The sequence below is a fragment of the Equus caballus genome, chromosome 8, assembly GCF_041296265.1.
Source record: "Equus caballus isolate H_3958 breed thoroughbred chromosome 8, TB-T2T, whole genome shotgun sequence".
NCBI classification, from domain to species: domain Eukaryota; kingdom Metazoa; phylum Chordata; class Mammalia; order Perissodactyla; family Equidae; genus Equus; species Equus caballus.
Genome location: NC_091691.1, coordinates 63,720,436 through 63,739,471, shown reverse-complemented (window position 1 = coordinate 63,739,471; position 19,036 = coordinate 63,720,436). Strand labels below are relative to the sequence as shown.

The 19,036-nt window shown below is 39.5% G+C and overlaps 1 protein-coding gene and 2 long non-coding RNA genes across 51 annotated transcripts in view; 2 read left to right on the top strand and 1 right to left on the bottom strand.

Annotated features, from left to right (window-relative positions):
- Positions 1-19,036, bottom strand: part of DTNA (dystrobrevin alpha) — a 359,383-nt gene that overhangs the window by 11,611 nt on the left and 328,736 nt on the right. For 33 of the 48 annotated variants that reach the window (XM_070220869.1, XM_070220878.1, XM_070220881.1 and 30 more), the window contains 3 exons: positions 13,987-14,083; positions 3,684-3,843; positions 1,140-1,229 (listed from right to left, as the gene is read on the bottom strand). In XM_070220869.1, the coding sequence (XP_070076970.1) occupies positions 1,140-1,229; positions 3,684-3,843; positions 13,987-14,083 (347 nt within the window). Of the gene's footprint in view, positions 1-1,139; positions 1,230-3,683; positions 3,844-11,000; positions 12,205-13,986; positions 14,084-19,036 lie in introns of those variants that run through there. The other 15 variants (XM_070220865.1, XM_070220888.1, XM_070220890.1 and 12 more) reach the window with 2 other exon arrangements.
- On the top strand, positions 502-11,516 carry LOC138915284 (uncharacterized). The gene is made up of 2 exons (XR_011420997.1): positions 502-580; positions 7,802-11,516. It is a non-coding gene; the product is annotated as an uncharacterized lncRNA (long non-coding RNA).
- LOC138915283 (uncharacterized) lies at positions 13,993-17,604 on the top strand. 2 transcript variants are annotated; one of them, XR_011420995.1, is made up of 5 exons: positions 13,993-14,208; positions 14,774-14,846; positions 15,647-15,736; positions 16,668-16,767; positions 17,143-17,604. It is a non-coding gene; the product is annotated as an uncharacterized lncRNA (long non-coding RNA). The 2 variants fall into 2 exon arrangements; XR_011420996.1 differs by lacking the exon at positions 16,668-16,767.

Here is a 19,036-nt window from a genome sequence, read left to right as displayed (position 1 = left end):
TTAGTTTTATCATTAGTTCTCATTAGTTTTATTCGTTAGTTTTATGAATTACTATGTATCATTTGGTATACAGTTTTGTCTTTTTATCTCAATAATGCTACAAGGAATTTTTGTGTCTTAGTAACTGACTTAATTTCTTAAATCTTCTGTTTTTCCCCTCTGTAAAAGTCTTCATTAAAATGTTGTTACTTTTGCTTAATATTACTTTACTTTAGGAAATACAAACCTAAAATATTACATTCACTTAATATTTCAAAGTATTATAAGAATATAAACTAATAGTACTTGAGACTTGCACAGTAAGAATAATGTTTTTTTGTCGTCATTTGCTAGGGCAGTAGGTACTTGCCATTAATCACGATGTGTGAACTCCTGTCATTTTTATCCTATTTGGTAATCTTAATCTAAAATAGCAGCAACAATTTTCATTATTTTAATTCTTATTATAGAGGCTTTAAGAAATTTAAATCCGGATTTTTTTTTTTAATATTGAGGTTTTATTTCTTATAGTTGTTGGAATCTCAATGGTATGACACTGTCCTGCTGACAAATATCTTGGTAGATGGGCTATAAGGAACAGGTGAGATGTATTAGTAACTGGTAAGATATTTATTTGCCTATTCATTGATTTAAGGTTTTAAAACTCTACGTAGTATTCTTAGGATAAAGATTCTCTCACAATTTCATGCTATTTATTTTCTGGGAAGATCTTTCCTTAGAGATATTGTGAAGGTAAACTTCAGTTTAGCCTCATTCAAATAGCCGTGCATTCCAAATTAAGAGAGTCTAAATTAGTAAATAAAACACCTCACCTTACATGACAACTTCAGCATCATGTCACTTTGGATCATGGTACATGCTAACAGTGGCTATCTTTTGGATCTAGAATATAAGTCAGTTTTAATATTTTTCTTTATTCTTTTCTGCATTTTTCAAAGTTTCTGTATTGAGCATCTATTAATAGTCTTCTCATCAGCAAAATATAAATATTACTAAAAAATATGAATATACCAACAAAATATCGACAGATCTTTAAAAAATCTTTTAGTATCAGGTGATGAGCAGATCTCTAACAGAGACCCCCTAGCACTGACGGTCCCTCTGCAATGAGCAGACAAATGAGGGGACCAGGAACTCACCGGAATTCAGCTCTTTCACGAGAGAGGACATGGTGTTAGTGATGGAATCTGCTGCCACTAGTAAATCATTCCTTAAATTTCTTCTTGAACCTTAAGTGAAGAAGAAATGATAATTAAAAAAATCGAAGCTTTTCCTTTTTTCCAAATTTCCATACCGTTTGTTTATCACTTCCATTGGTATCCTAAAGCAAGACTTCTAAGGCTTCTCCTTTTCAGAAGTGCTTTGGTTCATTTCCTGAAAAAATACATTGTGCTTGGGGCAGCGGCTTCTGATCTAAGAAGACATGGCAGCAGATGGGTGTGCATATAATTTATTGTCCAAATTGGGACAATTTTGCAAGTGAAAGGAGGCGGAATTAATAAGACTGGCTGACCCCGCACAAGCTGGGATGGTTCCAGGTAAACCAGTATGTGTGGTCACTCTTCTTAAAAATAAGCCACCCAGATAAAAAGTCTGGTTTTGCCAGGAAAGCTGTGCTTTCCTAGCTGAAGCTATCATGTCAGCCATTACCTGACAGCTGAGCGCACTGATCTCCATCACACGGCTTCTGTTTCTCATCAGGGCTCCCAGAGCGCCCCCTGCCATTACAGCGACCTCTTGGGAATAGGAACCCTGTGCACTGAATGCCTCCAGAGTGTGGAAATGGGGCAAGGATTCTTGTTCCTGCTCCCAAGATCTGGGCAGATGTGTGTCTGGTACCCTGAATTTGAACTTAGACCATGTTTGTCTATGGTAGAGAAAGATTATTATAATGTTTTGGGCATATTAAGGGTTAAATGGGTATTTGTGGGCTGGTCTGGGAGTAGGGCAAGGTAGAAATGGAACAGAGCACTAATTACCATATCTTTGGAAAAAAAGGGTTCAAGATTCCAAATACTTGACTTATAGACCAACTTATGTAGCAAGAGCCTTTTATGAGCTAGGGGCTGCCTCTAGGCCACATTTCATCCTGTTATTTCTCAGAAAGTAATACTAAATAAGTCAAATAATAAATACAAGTAAATTAAAAAAATCAAAGTAGTTAGATAAAAGCATTAATTATAATAGAAAGCTCAAGTTGATTTAAAATACTGTGAATTTCTTTAAAATGTGATTTAGGGAAAGGACATTTTTCCTCCTAAAAATTAAAAAAGGAAAGTTATTTGTATAACTTGAATTATATTCAGCACTTAGAAGAAAAAGCCCTGTTATGGATCTTCCTGTTTCTTCAGAACAGCCTGACATTCTCTCTCTTTTTAAACTGTGCTAACATTTTATCCCCCTACATGATGGGTGAGAGTGTCTATTTCCTTACACTATCGCCATCCCTGGATATTACTGATGTGAAAAACTTTTTTTTTTGATTCTTCTAGGCAAAAGGTGACATTTATTAAAATTTGCATTTCTACGAGTAGTTGTGAGGTTAAACATCTTTTCATAGCTTTATTGGCAATTTCTATTTTTCCTTCTGTGTGTTCATATCCTTCATCTATTTCTGTTTGGAGGATGTCTTTTTCTTGCTGATCCTCTGGGCTTTATGCATAACTGAAATTATGACACTTGATTGCCATATATGCTGAAAATGGTTTCCTCAAGTCTATTTTTTGCCTTTTGACTTTGTTTGTGTTTCCTTTCGGCTTAAAACTACCAGTCAGATATGTCTCTCTTTTCCTTAGACATGTGAGGACCTGGAAGTATGTTCAGGATAAATTGCTAATTTAAAGAAAATGCAAATTGCAGACCAAAACACACTGCATGATCTTATTTGTGCGAAAACAGAAGCGTATGTGTCTATAAACACACACTTAAACATACATATTTATATAGAAGCAAAAAGTTGGGAAGGGCCAATCTGTTAATAGTGTTTACTTCTAGGAACAAGATCGGCAGAGTAAGGGTCCACAGGAGGATTTTTTTCCCCTAACTTTCTATAAATTTAAAAAGTCATGGCAAGAAAAAGTTTTAAAAAGTGTTAACATATTTCCAAATGAATAAAATCACTTGCCTTGGGACAAGCCCTGGCAGTGTGTCAATGGAAGAGGCAGCTGGTGGAAGAATGCCGTTTGTCATCTCACATCACTCTTTGCACTCCTCTATTAACTACAGAGGCCTAACCTCATAGCCCCATATTACAGAGGCAATGATTCAACTCTGTAGGGCATCTGTAAAATGACTAAATATCCTTCTTGATCACCTCGGGGCTAAAGAGGTGGGATGGTTTAATCTCAGTGTTGAATTTGTTTTAATGTAAAGAGAAGAAAGCAGGAAATAAGATCTTTCAGAATTTTAAAATGGATTGCATTTATAAAGTTTCCTGGGATATTAGGGAAAGAATTTCTCGTCCTAATGAGCAAAGAGAAAAAATGAGGTAGGGCGCTAGAAGCCAAAGGAAAGATGGTGAGTGAGGAACAGATTAGCCTTGGGAGTTTCTAAAACAGCTTGCAGGCCAGGCTGGGACACTAGAATGTCCATGGTGTGGCTCTGACAACTCTAAACTGCTCATAGACCGTGGGGACTTATTTGTCATGTAAAAGCAGAACACAACAGAAAGCAAAGGCACTTACTTTGTGCAAACGCCTCCTGTACGTCTCCCCCTACCCCAGTGAGGGAGTCCTGTGGCGTGTGCGTCGGGGTGGAACAGGCCGACGCAGACCGCATGGGCATGGGGATGGGCCTGCTGATGGTGTGGCTGGGGGAGGAGCGAGGAGAACCTGCCCCCTGGGTCTGGAGAGACAATGCAAGTCATTAATTTGTTTTCCCAAGAAAACGCCAAATGCCATCCCCAAGGCCTCAGTCAAAGGTTAAAAACAGTAACAATGAAATTCCAAAGCAGGAGGAAATCCTAGGTCATTGATTTGGAGATTCTAAACCTGAGCTGCAGCTGCAGATAATTTAAAATCTTATTGTCTATCATCTGAAGTTTTGGTTACATATTGAAAGCTAAAAACATTAGTACAGCATTGTTCTATAATATTGGAGATGTGTGCCCACGTAATGCAGCTACTATGAAGCAGGGACAACAACAAGGGGCGTCTGTTTTCTCCTTGAAGGAAGTTCTATGGACATTAAGAATAAAAGGACATTAAGGAGAAAGTTTTAAATATAAGCTAGGAGGCTCTTTAGGATGGATCTGGTTTATGCGCTTCCTAAATTTTCAACCTATCTGTCCTGGCATCGTCTCTAGAGGATAATTCACAGTTCAAATCATGTCATGCAATAATATGCACATTAAGTCTCAAATTAAGACTCAGATGAAGCGTGAATTGTTTCGTCCCTATTTTACAGTAAAAGTTGACTTCGCCAAATTGCTCTGTGATTCGGGGTTTCAAATGGGGAAGGGAAAAAAGAAATCTTGGTTTCTAATTTCTGGCTTGTTTCCTGGAGGAAATATCCTTCTCTTCACCTATGAAAAAGCAGTAGTCTAGCAGGACAGTAAGAATAGTGGCATTTAAAAAGGAGTAAAGAAAAAAGCAGAAAACAACGGAAAACCCCGTATCTCTGCACCACGGTCCTCAGCATGAAAGTGTTCTGAGACTGTCACACCTGGAATTTCGCGGTTTTGTCTCTGCAATGAGATCTCTTGGAAATGTCTTTTCTGTTATAATAATTAGTTTACAAAGGAAGTCAGTCACACACAAGTAAGAAAATGCAGCGAGACCCTCAAGTGCATACACAACAGATTAGGCGTTCACATAAATTCCATTCCATGTTGGGTCTGGCCAGGGAGAGTGAGGACTATTCCACAGCAAGGCCCAGAGATTCGCCATCACCCCATTCAAACCCCGAGACATGCACCACAAGAGTCAGGCTCTGGGATATTCAATTTAGATCTTTTCTGTGGGTTCAGCTGCTTGCCGTTAAAACACACAACATCAATCCTGTAAAATGTCATGCTGTTAGCTTTCCAGGGCTCGGCATCACACATAAAAGTCAAATCTACAAATTGAGAAAAGTCCAGAATTAAAAATGAAGCAAAACAGAACAGAGCACAGAAAATAACTCCCGTGATGCCCAAAGGGCTGAGGCTTCCACTCGTTCACTCTCCACGGTACCTTGTATTGGTCTGTCCGGGCCCAGGGAAGAGACCTTTGCCTGCTTGCGATGGTTTGCAGCCTGCTCGCCCCAGCCCGCTCAAGGAGGGGTCGGGTTCTCCCCAGCAGACTTTGGCATCTCAGTTTCATTACCAGGAAACCTCTGCTTTTGAGCTACCATGGCATCCCCCTGCTTCCCATGCCAAAATAAATGACTTCACGTTGGAGTCATGCTTTGCCATGTAGGAAGGGTTTTCACGTACATCCTCACTGATTTCTCTCCACGACCCATTGAAGCAGGTATCATTACTCGATCTCAGTGCTCAGAGAGGTGAAAAGAATTGCTCAGGAGATGGAGATGGAGGGACTGGGCTGGTGTCTGAGCCCAGGTGCTTTGACTGCCCTGGGCTGTGGGGACATGGATGGGCTATGGTTGGTGGAAGGTCCCTCAAAGGAGACAGATGTTGGTCAGGTGCTCTGAGGGCTGCCTTCCCCTTGCAAGCCCTCCTATGCATCCTTTTCAAGGCAGAGCCCACAGTAGGGCTCCTTGTCCTTTCTTATCTGTCCCCTTTACCAAGGAACCACTTGCGGCAGGGAGGAGGGACTGGAGATGGGAAACGGGACAGAGGAGTTGAAGGAAGAAGGCTCTTGGCCACACAGCGTGAGTTACCCTCTTAATCCTGGGAAGCCAGATCTTCCTCCGTGGTGGGAGGCTCACAATAATAATGCAACTCCACTTTTGTATGTAATTTACAGTGTAGACATCACTTTTACATACATTTTTATTTCATCCTCCTAATAATCTGTGCTAGGAATGATAGTAGATTACATGTGAAGAGAAATTTGCAGTCTATAAGGCACTTTCATCCCAACTACTTCACTTAGTCCTCCTAACAAACATATGAGGTATTATTATTATTATTCCCATTTTTCGGATTAGCAAACTAGGCTCAGATGGGATAACTGGGTTACCCAAGGTCTCTGAGCTCGTGAATGGCACAGATAGAATGGATCCCCAGCCTTTAGTCTACAAGCCCAGGGCTTTCCCACGGCACCACAGCTGCGTCTCAGGATGCTGGGCACTGGGACCAACCATCACACGCTTCCATCTGTGCTCCACTAAGCATAGAAAGATCTAGCAACCTGAAAGCTGAGAAGATGCCGGGCATGGATCCAGAAGTGAGCAGTGTTGGAGCAGCAGCCTGGGCTTCCTGCTGGGCCAGGCAACACCTTTTAGTTGCTGGGTTGAGGGGAGCACTGTGAGTGCCCAGAAGGGCAGAAGAGCTTTTGGGCTGCTTCTCAATCAGGACAGAAACACAGGCCCACAATCTCTCATCTGCAAATCTCACATCCCAAAAGCAACTCATGGTATTTCATAACTGATGGGAAGCAACGTACGGTACCTGCATTGTACTGCATTTCTAGAACTTGAAATATTCTGAATTCTGGAACATGTCTGGACCCAGCAACTTCAGATATGGGGCTGTGCATTGAAATATTGCATTTCAATATTCTAATGGCTGCCTGGGGCTGTCTTGCACATCAGCCCTGCTTGCACCTGTTCATGCTCTCCAGTATGTGGTGCTTGTGAGGCTGGCCCCCTGCCCTCTGGACACTAAACCTGGCCCTCCTAACCCTCCTTTCTGTGCGTCTCTTACCTCCTGGCAATGCTCTCTCCTCCTCACGCTCTGAGGTCTCCTGCTAACTGTGTTTGTCTGAGGCATTCCCAGCCCTACCTCTCCCAGCTTAATGCCTGGTATCCGAAGCCAACTTTTCCTACTCCTTTCTGCCTCTTTATTTTCTTCAAAACTCCTATTAGTAGTTTTGTCAAGAGAAAAATAATCGACTGTAGTTAGGAGTTAAGGGAAAAACAATTGATTGAATCTAAGTTACACCACCGTGTGACTGACTAATAGCTACCATCTCCTAAATGAATCTCTAATTGGTGCCATTTCAAGCAGTCGGATCATGTGAAGAATTTGGGTGGAAGATTCTGTACTGAAGAAAAGATCCAGTTGCATCTTTCCTGCAATTCACAACTCTCAAGTCATGTCCAGTCTTTACCCAGACATTTGGGGGTAGAACCTTGGTTCCCTGGGCAATCGTGGCCCCATCTCTCTTTGTCAGGACACTGTCCAGTTTGATGCATAGTACCTTCCTAGGACCTACTGCTGGGAACTCCATCTCTGTTCTGTTTTGTCCTTGTAGGGCCACTAAGAAAAGGCAGTCGCCCTTGGCATTGGGTCACATCAGTGGAGAGATCACTGAGTTTCATTTTCACAGGTAGTGGGCCCTGTAGAATGGTGGTCTCTGGCCTGGTCACAAAGCATGACTGCGAACAACTTTAGAAGGGCTAGAGTGAATACTCTCTGTGAACACCCTTTCCTGGAAATTACTCGATTAACGGAGCAAAGACTTAAGGGACAATGGTCCATGCAGATCAATATATAGATCTAAAATTCCTGAGAAGAGAGTTGATTTATGGAAGAAGGAAAGCATATATCATCCTTGGCAAATTTAAAATAGCTCTCTTCCTAGAGAATAAATGAAAAATTCATTTCTCCACTCCATTCACTGAGTCCACTCAAGCTGCTGTTGTATCAATTTTTAAAAAGTCTGACAAGATCCATAAATTTTCTGATTTTTTCCAGGAAGCATTTTGGTTTCCACTCAGCACCAGACAGGAGAAATGCTTCAAGGAAAAGGACCAAATGTCTATTTGCTGAACCGGCACACCCTGGCGAAACGGCAGAGCAGATGACCAAGAGACATGCGTGGGTGGCCTTACGCACTCCCTCCCCTGGAACCAAAGGGTCTGCCTCTCAGGTTTGGCTGAGAATGCAGCCTAGACAGGCCTGATTTTACCTGGCAGCCTGGGAAGATGCAGCAAAGCAACGTTTAGTGAGCTACATTCAATCATCTTTTCATCCTGTTTTCAGTATACATTCACTGACTATCATCACAGGGATTGTGGTGGCCTAAGTGTTGTAGGGATGTGCATGAGGCGACTAATTCTGACTGCTCAGGCCGGAGGCACCATTCGACTTGAGTCTTAATAGCAGAGATTTCGAGGCAGAAAAGAGGAAGCAGGGGGAGGAGAAAAGAGCATTCCAAGCCTTGGAGCACCACGTGTAAGGCATGGGAAGTTGGGGGGGGGGGGGTGGTATTGCAGAAAAGGTGGTGGTGGGGGCGGCGCAGTGTGGATGAAGCACCAGGCTCCCTGTGGGGAGTGGAGGGGCCTGAAGCCGGGAAGGGGAAGAGCCAGTTTGGGGGGCTTCCGGTGTCATAAAGGGGGCTGGCCTTTATCCTGAACTAGGTGGTCATCTTCCAAGGTTTTTAAGCAGAGAAATAATTTTTATTTTTCTAGAATTAATTAACCAACCTTTACTTTTAAAAAAGGATGTGACAGAGTCTGGGAGGGTATGTTTTTGAACACTCGCTGTTAGTCCCAATATTGCAGTTCTTTATGGTGTGAATCATCTCCCCCTCATTTTGATTGCTCCACTACTCCACAGAACATCCGCCAGAGACGATGAGCAGGGGATATAAACGGAGGTGAACGTAAGCTGGTAAAATGTGTCATTTCGGGCCTGTTCATATTCTACAGCGCGTTTGGAAGAAGTAGGAACCTGAATGAATATGACTTCCTGAGTTAATTGGGTCATCCAGCTGTAAATAGAGAAGAGAATAGGGGCAGGAGATGCAACTGGAATGATATTTGACTTTCTTCCCCTGACCTGACTCTGTTAGTTAAGCAGAAGGAAGAGAAGTGAATGTGTGTGCGTGTGTGTGTGCATGTAAAATATGGGTCAAATTACCAAAGTTTAAATTTTCTTGTGTGTATGTGTATACATATATACATACCTTCATACTCATACTTGAGGTGCATATAATAATTTACAAAGTGCTTTCACATCCATTATCTTTTAAAATCCATACAACAACTCTGTGAGTGATGTATTATCGGTATGTTTGAAATAAATTACCAGGAAGTTAATTGACACTCAAGATCTTACAGCTGTGAGCGAAGAGCTGGGGCCACTATAATTCAGGTCTAACTCCAGTCATCTTTCTAAGAAAATTATTATTGAGACCGTACTTTCTGAACTCAAAGTCAGGATACTTGGTTTTAGATTGAGACATATTTGGAACTGGAAGTATACCAGAAACCCTGAAACATACCATCATTGCAATTATACCCCAGCCACCTTCATTATCAAAGTTTTTACGAGTGTTCTTTTTATGGTTCCTTCAATAAATTTTAAAAATAGACAAAGAAGAAAGAGGGTAGGATAATTTCGATTCGAGTTTTGTAAAAAAAAATTTATTGCTTATGATACCATAATCATCATATTATATTACAGGCACTATTTTTTTTTTTTTAAAAAATTCATGTTCTCTCCTCCAGGGGGATAAATTCATGCATTACCTCTAACAAGAAACAGTATAAGTAGGAATTATATATACCAGTAATAAAATACATTGAACCACACAGACTTATGATAAAGCAAGTAGAGGTTATTAAATCAAGCACAATTTGTTGTGTGCCATGTCTTAAATCTGATTTTACAAAGAGAATGTCCCCAAAGGGGAAAGGCTCATAAATAAAAACGGAATTTAGAAGCAGATGCCAGACTAAAACCTCTAAATTCTCTCCTTAGATCATGTTATACCACGAGAAGTCTATAAATTTGGACGGCGTTTGTTTATTTCCTTGTGGCTCTGCCTCTACAGGATTGGGACATAACGGGGTTTGTCTTCAGTTTTGACTGAAGGTCAGTTTAAGAATCAGCCACATGACATCTACTACTGCATTTGTCCATTTCATTATTCAGTACTCCTATAAAGCTCCAAGTGAAGACTTTCTTTTTATATTTTATGCCAAGAGAAATTTTGGTCCTCTGAGAACAAGTATTTCTGTTTTGATAAAACCACCAATTACATTTTCCTTTTTTTGACTCATTGCCAGAAAGCTCAGAGTAACATCCTTGTCCCTTATGATTAGCATCTTTGCAGTTTCTTTTCTTTATTTTTGATTTTTCTATTTCTATTTTATGAAGTCATTGTTTATGTCTTTTTGTTGTAAGCTGCCTTGAGTCCTTTATGAAAAGAGGCTTGGGTACAAAAGCAAATAAATAAATAAGACAGGTAAACCTCTCCCCACCCAGACAATGCATTGCTGATATCTGGGAGTCACCAATAACGGCCCTTAAGTACGCATGGAGCAGTACCATGCTGGCCAACTTTCAAAGATGCAGTGGCTATCGAGGGCTCAGTGGGGAGGAGCTGGAAGGAAAGGAGGCAGTAATGCTCTTATGGGCACTGCCATGGTTTGGCTCTATGCATCCATCTGTTTATGAACTTCCTAGCTCTATGCATCCATCAGTTTATAAGCTTCCTATGCATCCATCTGTTTATGAGCTCGCTGGCTCTAGGCATCCATTGGTTTCTGAACCTCCTGATCCACCGAGCCTTTCAAGAATGCATTGCCTGGGAAATGGTAGAGAAGGGGTCCCTGAGGGAACTGGTTCAAGCAAGGCTGACTGACTACAGAATGATTGCTCTCTCTCTCCACTAGAAGGAGGAAAGTTCTATTTGAGCCTTATTTCATATTTCTGTGCACATGCTAAGTTAGAGACAGGAAAGAAAAGAGGCCATTTGCAAAGAGAAGCAACACAGCCAGGCATTTTTCTCTGTCATGACCTTAGTGTGGCAGGAGTACGACAGCAACCCCCAAGTATGCATTTATGGGCAACGATACAGGCTCGAGATGTGTGTCCTTCACCCAGGGGCACTGTCTCTCATTAAAATTTGACTTTAGTAAAGTAATTTTTTTCACAAAATACAAAATAATGTAATACATTGTCTTTATTGTCTGACATTACAGATTAGTTTTACACTTTCCTTTTTTTACAGACTGTGGGAATGAAGGGTAAAAATGTGTCCAGCATTTTGCAAACATTCTTTGTTACACACAAACACACACAATGAGTAACAGGAAAGAGAATACAGAAGAATTAAAAAGCACGTTGAAATTGGACAGGCTGTGGTTCTAATTGATCCATGGAAATAATGTGAAACTTCTTGATAATACTAGCGAGTGGGATATATTGTTATACACAGCTTGATACATGCACTTGAAATTAAAGCTGCTTTTATTTTGCTTCTATTTTTTTTTTTATTATTATCTTTTAAGTATGCTGCTCCCTCTGCTGGCTTCTGAACCTGACCACAGGGTCAGACACAGGCTTAGTTTAGGCTATAGCTAGAGGGTCACAATGCTTCTATTTCTAGAGATGCACGTAAGAACCTTGTGAACTCCCAGAGCAGAAAGGTTCTCGGTGATAAGAGAAAGCCTGAAAGTTATCTATTCTTTTGAGATCACTGTCAACCAATGGGAGGGATTCTTCTTGGGGAAGAATTAAACTATGGGAAGTGCACAGCTACTGAGTACAGTCTTTCTCTCATAAGACTGAGCACATTTTGGTGAGCAGTGGGGAACAGGGCGCAATAATTAAGCAATGAAAAAAGATGTGGCTGGCTGGTTTTTCTAAAAAGAGGCTCTGCAACTTTTCAGTAACATGGAAACTGAACTGAATATTCACAGTGTGAGAGGATGACGAGGTTAGTTTCTAGGTGCTGTGGGTTTTACTGAGTGTAATGTTGGTGACTGTGGTGGGTCTCTTTCTATTAAGAGAAGGATCTGATCAACAACCCAGAAAGGTGTGAGACTGGTTTGAAACTTAGACCCTAATCTAAAAAGTTTCTAACAAATTACAATTTGTAATACCTCTTCTAAAAGGTAACAGCTCTTCATTTGATGCCCACAGTAGTAATAGTTATAAAAAATGCTCTATTTTATATATCTCAATTCAAGCACTACATTGAAAAGGAAGCAAATTAGTATGATTTTTTTTTTCTCTTTCCAAACTGAAGCATGAACATACATTAGAGGCAAAAGCAATGAGAAAAACGGCAGGACGGCAGGCCCCTCCACTGTTAGTTAAGACCTGCAGTAGGGAACATAACTTACTCCCTGCTTCAGTTCTTCTTCCTACAGAAAGATTGAATCAATAATAGTTAGATTACCCAGAGTTCCAATAAGAGCATGTATACAGTGTGAAGGAACGCAAGGTAGGGGAAACATCAACCCGGCTTTGATGGCAGGTCAAGCCTTTTCTACCTCATTGACTTTCATTCTAAGTCTATGTAGGTATTTAAGACTACAGACTCATCTCTTTCCTCCACACATCCAACCACCTTTCAACACAATCTCTCTCTAGCCTTGTGTTCGTACATCCTGATACAATAGATTGTGCTCAGTTAGGCTAGTTTGATGCCAAGATGGCTGGCGGTAAATAGACTCCTAACCCATGGCGATGGTGACAGAAACTATAGGACTATAAGTCGGGGGCTGTTTTCAAAGCTTCCTGTCATTCAGTGAAGGGATAGATGCAATCAGCCCTCTTCGTTTGGCATATTTGGAAAGGAAAGCATTCAGAGCTCTTCTAGATCATCAAATGAGATAACAGGCCAGGAACAGTGAGAGGTTATTAATTATCTGGGCTTTCTGGATACACACAGTACAACAAAAACTGAATTCCACACCATACATGTCTAATACTCTGAAAAGTAAATTTTGTTTAGTAAAGATAAAGCATTCCCAACACTGATGGCAGGAAAAGTTGACCAAGGAATTAAAAAAAGTAAAGAAAACAAAAGAAAGAAGTGTTCCAGCAGTGCCTGGGACACAGTAGGTTTCAACAAATATTTGTTAAATGAATAAAAGAAGGGAAGGAAGAGAAGAAAGAAAGAGAGAGGAAGAAACAAAAGAGAAAAAGAAAGAAAGAGAGAAAGAAAGCCAGAAAGAAGAAACAATATAGAAACAATAAATTATGGTGTATCAGGGTTGTGGGGGATCCATGGACTGAAATTCAGGACATCTTGTCTCACAAGTTAGTTGTCCCCAGGGACTCTGCCCTCATCATCCTATCAGAAATTTCAGTTCCTGCCTTTGGCATGTCACAGTTCCAATCCATACTGGTTCATGCTTGTTTACATCCGGCAGGATGATGCACTGACGCTTCTCCTGGGCTGACTGTGGACAGGTGGTCATAATTAGTCTATTTTTGACTTGAAATGTAATTTGGTGTATACTGAAGAAGACAATAAAGGGTCATTAAAGGAATAATGTCACTTCCCAATGAGAATAATAGATTATAGCATTCTGCAGAAGACTTCTACAGATCATCTCAATAAACACTTTACCTGCAGGAAAGTAAGGCGATATCCCCATTTACACTTTGCGTTTGAGACCCATAGTGAAGATGAGAGAAAATGTTTTACTGTGGGGTGAAATTAACAAAAATATTTCACCCTACACAGATGAGAGAAAATATTTTACTGAAATTAGCAAAATTATTCCTCTGAATGAGACTATAATCACCAAAATTATTTAATGGCTATATCTTAATTTTCTGAATTAGACATTAACTTCTGTTCAAATTAGTCAGAATTGCTAAAAGGTATTATATGTAAAATATTTCTGAATAAATAAACATTACTTTCAAGGACTTAAGGAACTAGAAATAAGCCAAGAAGAAGTTGTCCCATGAAGGTCCTCCTTAGCAGTCTGTTTCCAGAAAATGGATAAGAATGAGCCCTGTAATTCCTACCATTTCATTTGTCTAAGAAATGATCCTATATCTGAGTCTGAAACGACATTTTGGGGGAAATCACATATAATAATTGGCAAAACCATTGCACATTATGTGCAAAAAGTTTTTACAAATGTCATAGCCGTAGGTCTAGGAAACATTTATTTGAACTGTCTTACCTTTAGTAGCTTCATGAGACCTTCTAACTGGACCATCAACTCTCTCCGGCTCTCCTGGAGAGCAGACATTCTCTGCTCCAGCTCGTCCTTGCGCTGTCTAAGAAAGAAGTAGTTGTCATCAGAGATCACAGTCAACTCACCAAGCTAATCACATTTCCCAGTCTTGTGGACTAGTGCACCACCAGAAAAAGGGCATCTCTTGGCCTTGGACATGGTTAACAGGTAGGAAAATGTTGTCAAAGGAATCATTATAGCTTGAGTTGTACGTGTATTTGTGAGAAGTCATATTTGTTATTTGTTAGAAGTTATACCAAAACAGGACTAAAATCCTTTTAGATACTACCCCCTTCTACCCTGATTCAGAAAGAATACCTTATCCAGAAAGAAAAAAAATCTTTTCTGAACGCTTACTATGTCATGGGCCCTGCGCTGTACCATAGGGTTCCCTTGCAACAACAAACAAAAACCAAACGGTCACTGAAAAAGGGCAACCCACAGGCCTCCCAAACTCAAGGACCCTTTTGTGAATCTCACAGAAAACACTGGTTACCTTTATTTGGAAATTGGATTTAGAAAAGTACATTTTAAATTTCTTCCATCCTTAGTATGCAATGTGGTGGCTTTCAGAGGTGAAATATTAATGCTTCATAGTTATTATAGTCGATTTAAATTTTCTGCTTGGATTTGGTTTCATAAAGTGAAATTAGAATAAAGGAGTTCCTCCATAATTGTTCTAACTGAAAATAACCTAAGGTTTATGTTTTTAAAATTCTGTTGTGTCTTGCAGAACTTCTATAAGGCTGTCAGCAAGAATGGAAACCACAAACGGCAATCTGTATCATTCACGGTGACACTAAGAGGTACAAAAATACTGTTACAAGGGGGAAAGAAATGAAACAGTATGGAGAATATTAATGGTTCACAATTCTGAAGAATACGTATACTTTTCAAATCAATTTCAAATCTATTATTTCATGACCATTAGTGAATAGGTAGTGTATATAATTTTTTCCTTGCCCCCAAAACTTCTGTCTCAGCTGGAAATATTAGAACTTGTATTTTAAAAAGGTGTGGATTCTTCAACTATGTATGCATTAATGTATGTATGGATATCCCTGTCTCAACGGCACAGACACAATATTAAGTGGAACTGTAGCGGGACTGTGAAATGAAAAACTGACAATATAAAAATGTCACACTGAGTTTGGTCAACAACTCATCCAACTGAAAGATATTTTGTGGGAGGACAGTTTATGGATATAAATAAGACATTTCTAATTTGCTTTCATATAGGCTTTCTCTATAATGAATTATAAATTTAAAATTTATAAACATATCTCAACCCTTTTTGAATATATTCATATTTTTGGCTTTTCTTGCCACTTAAGGCTCACTCCCAGAGTAATCTTTCCTTTGATTTCCTTTGAATTCAGAAAATGAGGAACATCCTAATTTTATAGACTTTAATGGTATCTTATTTTAGTCTTTGTCTTCCTGGCTGAAGCAGTCTAATTTTGCAAGTCTTGCTCCATTCAAAAATATTCTTCAATGACAAAACCATTAGCTGTTCTTTCTTTGACCTTGTCTGCACATGGTGTTCCAAATGCATCCCCAGTAGGGCTTCGTAGATGGGTAGATAATGTTTCTGATTTATTTCCAGTTCTCTTCTAGATACTACTCTGTAATTTTTGGTCTTTTGGCCAGAGGAGCACTTTGAGAAGAAGGTTGAAGCAAAATTCTAATATTGTAGGTAAGAAATCCTAAGAGAAGCATCTAAAAACTATCAGAAACTGGCATTAATTTAGAATTAACTGGTGTTAATTTAGAATTAATCAACAATTAAAAAAATTATTTGTGCATTTATCTTACAGTAGTAATCTTTCAAAACATGACATTTACTCTTTCAATGCATTTGATTGAATTCAATTTTTTAAAAAAAATTCATCTAATAATGTCTTTATTTAATCTTAGCTGGAATTGTTTACACCAGTGGTTACCAAATGCAGGTCTGATAACAAATCTGTGACGCAGCCTCCACTGTTCCAAGGAGAAATGAGAAAACAAGGACTAAGCAGTGATTTTATTTTCATAGAGCTGAATGTATTCATCTCTAAAGGAATGCCTTTTATTCTGAAATTCTGTCAGATTATTTCTAATTTTGCACGTGTGTTAAAGCCATCTTTCTTCCAGAACAGTGTTGGGACAACAAGCAAAATTTTAACAAGAACTATATATAAGATAATAATAGATATCAATTAACTTTCCTAAATATGATGCCACTACCATGCTTATATAAGAGAATATTTTTTTTCCTTAGAAAATATACACAAAGTTACCTAAGGGTAAAGGGTAATGATGTCTGCAACTTACTCTCACATGGCTCATCAAAAATGTGTACGTAATTTATATATAAACATAGAGAGAGGTAGAGAAGGATGTTTCAAAAATGTTAGCAATCTCTAGGTGAAATGTGGAAGAAAATTCATTGTAATGGTCTTACAACTCTTCCATGGGCTTAACATTTTTCAAAATAAAAAGTTAAAAAATATACTGTCATTCATGAAACAATTGTGGTAATAGAAGATAGTAGTTTTATTTATTTATTTATTCTGTGAGGAAGATTGTCACTGAGCTAACATCTGTGCCAATCTTCCTCCATTTTATGTGGGACGCTGCCACAGCACGGCTTGACAAGCAGTGCCAGGTCCGTGCCCAGGATCCAAACCTGCCAACCCAAGGCTGCCAAAGCGGAACACATGAATTCAATCACTACGCCACCAGGTGGGCCTCAGATGATAGTAGTTTTTAAAAATGTCATCATATGATAAAACAATAAGTATTCAACTTTATGTTATTTCCCCCAAATAATAAAAAAGTTTAAGGTGGGCTATGAAATTCAAGTCTGGAAACCATGGACTTGCATCAGCGGTTACAATTCCAGTTCTAATTGGTAAACCAAAAAAAGTCACCTTATATTAACAAGTTTTCTCAAAGAATAATTTTACATAGTTGAAAAGAATGCAAGTTTTCAGGTATAGAATATGATGCTTATTTATTAGGCAAGGAAGAGATATGAAAAATTATACTTGTTTTTCTTGAGATTTGTAGTGTGAATTAGTTGCTTCAAAGTTTTAATAAATGTTTTCTTCACTATAGGAGACGGGATTGTCTTTGCAAACTCAGTTCTTCAGCTGTCTCTTCACGGTTTTGCAGTTTATCCAGTCATCCCACAAACATCTATTCAGCACTTTTGTTTTAAGACACTGTAAATAAAATAATGAGTAGGAGACAGTTTTTGTCCTTGGGTGAGAGAGAAGGAGACATAAATAAGATCAAAGCAATAATGGTGAGTGTATAACAAAAACAAGAACAAAATGCTCTCTGTGGTGTCACTGAGAAGAAGACAGCCAGTTCCATGTGGTGGTGGAAGGTCAGGGGAGGCTCACTAGATCACCTTGCAAAATTTCCCTCAGAAATTCCATCCTATGTGGGAAGGAAACACCTGGGGAACCTTATGGAATGTTCCAGACCTTTCTCTGTTTCATCCGTGCCTCGGGTTGCCTATATTCTTGAAATTATTAGTAAAGCTCAATACTGAAGTAAATCTCTGATTCACGTGAATCTGACTTGACAATCTAATTCCTGTGTTAGCTCGATATGTAACTCTCATCCTTCAGTGGTTTCCTGTTGTAGGATTAATAGCAATATCCTCAAGATGCTGTGTAAGGCCACACAGTGTCATGGTCTATCCCTACCTACATCTTCAGCCCCATCTCTTACCATGCACCTCTTTGTTCATTGCATTCCAGGTCTATAGACCTTTAGCTAAGAAAGCACCAGATTTGCTCCTGCCATATAGTCTCTATCTTCCAGGAGACCCTTTCATCAGCTGTCCCACCCCTTAATACGCATTCCCTGTGTCCCATTCTTCATACTTCAACTCAAATAATCCTTCCTCACAGTCACCTTTTCTGAGTCTAGCGAAGGGCAGGTTTGATAATTATGTCTTTTTTTTAAAAGGAAGACTTCTTATGGCACTTATCTCAGTTTATAATTATATTCTTATTTGCCTGATCACTTTATTTAGGTCATTTTCCTACCAGACCACAAATTCTGTGAGACCAGGGACAGTATCTTTCCCAACTCATCTTGGTATTACAATGCCCAGAAAAGTTCTGAGCTCACTGCATTTTAGAAATATTTGTTGAATGAATTAAATGAATAATAAAATGAGGAAAGGTAATTCTGACAGTAGTGTAGATGGACCAGAGGCCAGGAATCAATTAAGTGTTTATTATAATAGTCCAGGCACAAGATAATTAGGACCTAAGAAAAGGAGATGGAATCACCTGTCCTGCTCATTGTGCGGAATCTTGGGCAAATTATTTACCTTCTGTGAATCTCAGTTTCCATATCTATAAAAAGAGTATAATAATGGTGTCCATCGCCCAGGGTTGTTACAGCAATTATATGGGAGCTTAGTGCATAGGAAGTGTCAGATGAGCAACAGAGATGCCTATCGTATAATCCTATTCAGTTGCCAGACCTGGGTTGCAAACTTTGCTCTCAGCTTTCTTGTGGCTAAAGTAAAGAGGGAAATATGATCATTTAGAAAGGTCATAGCAGTCTTAAGACAAAAATAAACTACATGCTCATGAAAAGCAAAGCTCTGCTCCCTTCTCCCCTCCCTGTCCCCCAGCCGAAAGAAATTTCTCCTGTTGCTTTCTCAACAAGAGGCCCAGGAAGGATGTAATGGATGGAGAAGATCTCCATCAAAGCTACAATAAGGAGCTGCTGTGTCTGTATCACAAGGCACCCTCAATGTGAGCTAAGGCCAATGTAACTGTGCAAGAGGCCATTGTTTGGGAGCTCTTTGAAAGTCTGAAATGACTAAGGGAGAAGACTTGGAACACCCAGAGCAGGGTTTCTTACCCTGGGATGTCAGGGTATCTGTGAAATCCCCAAATTGTGAAAGTGCTGAGCACAGAATAAGTGGTTTGTAAGTATCTAGAGAAATATCCTTCAAGGGAAGATATTTCTTCTTCTTAGT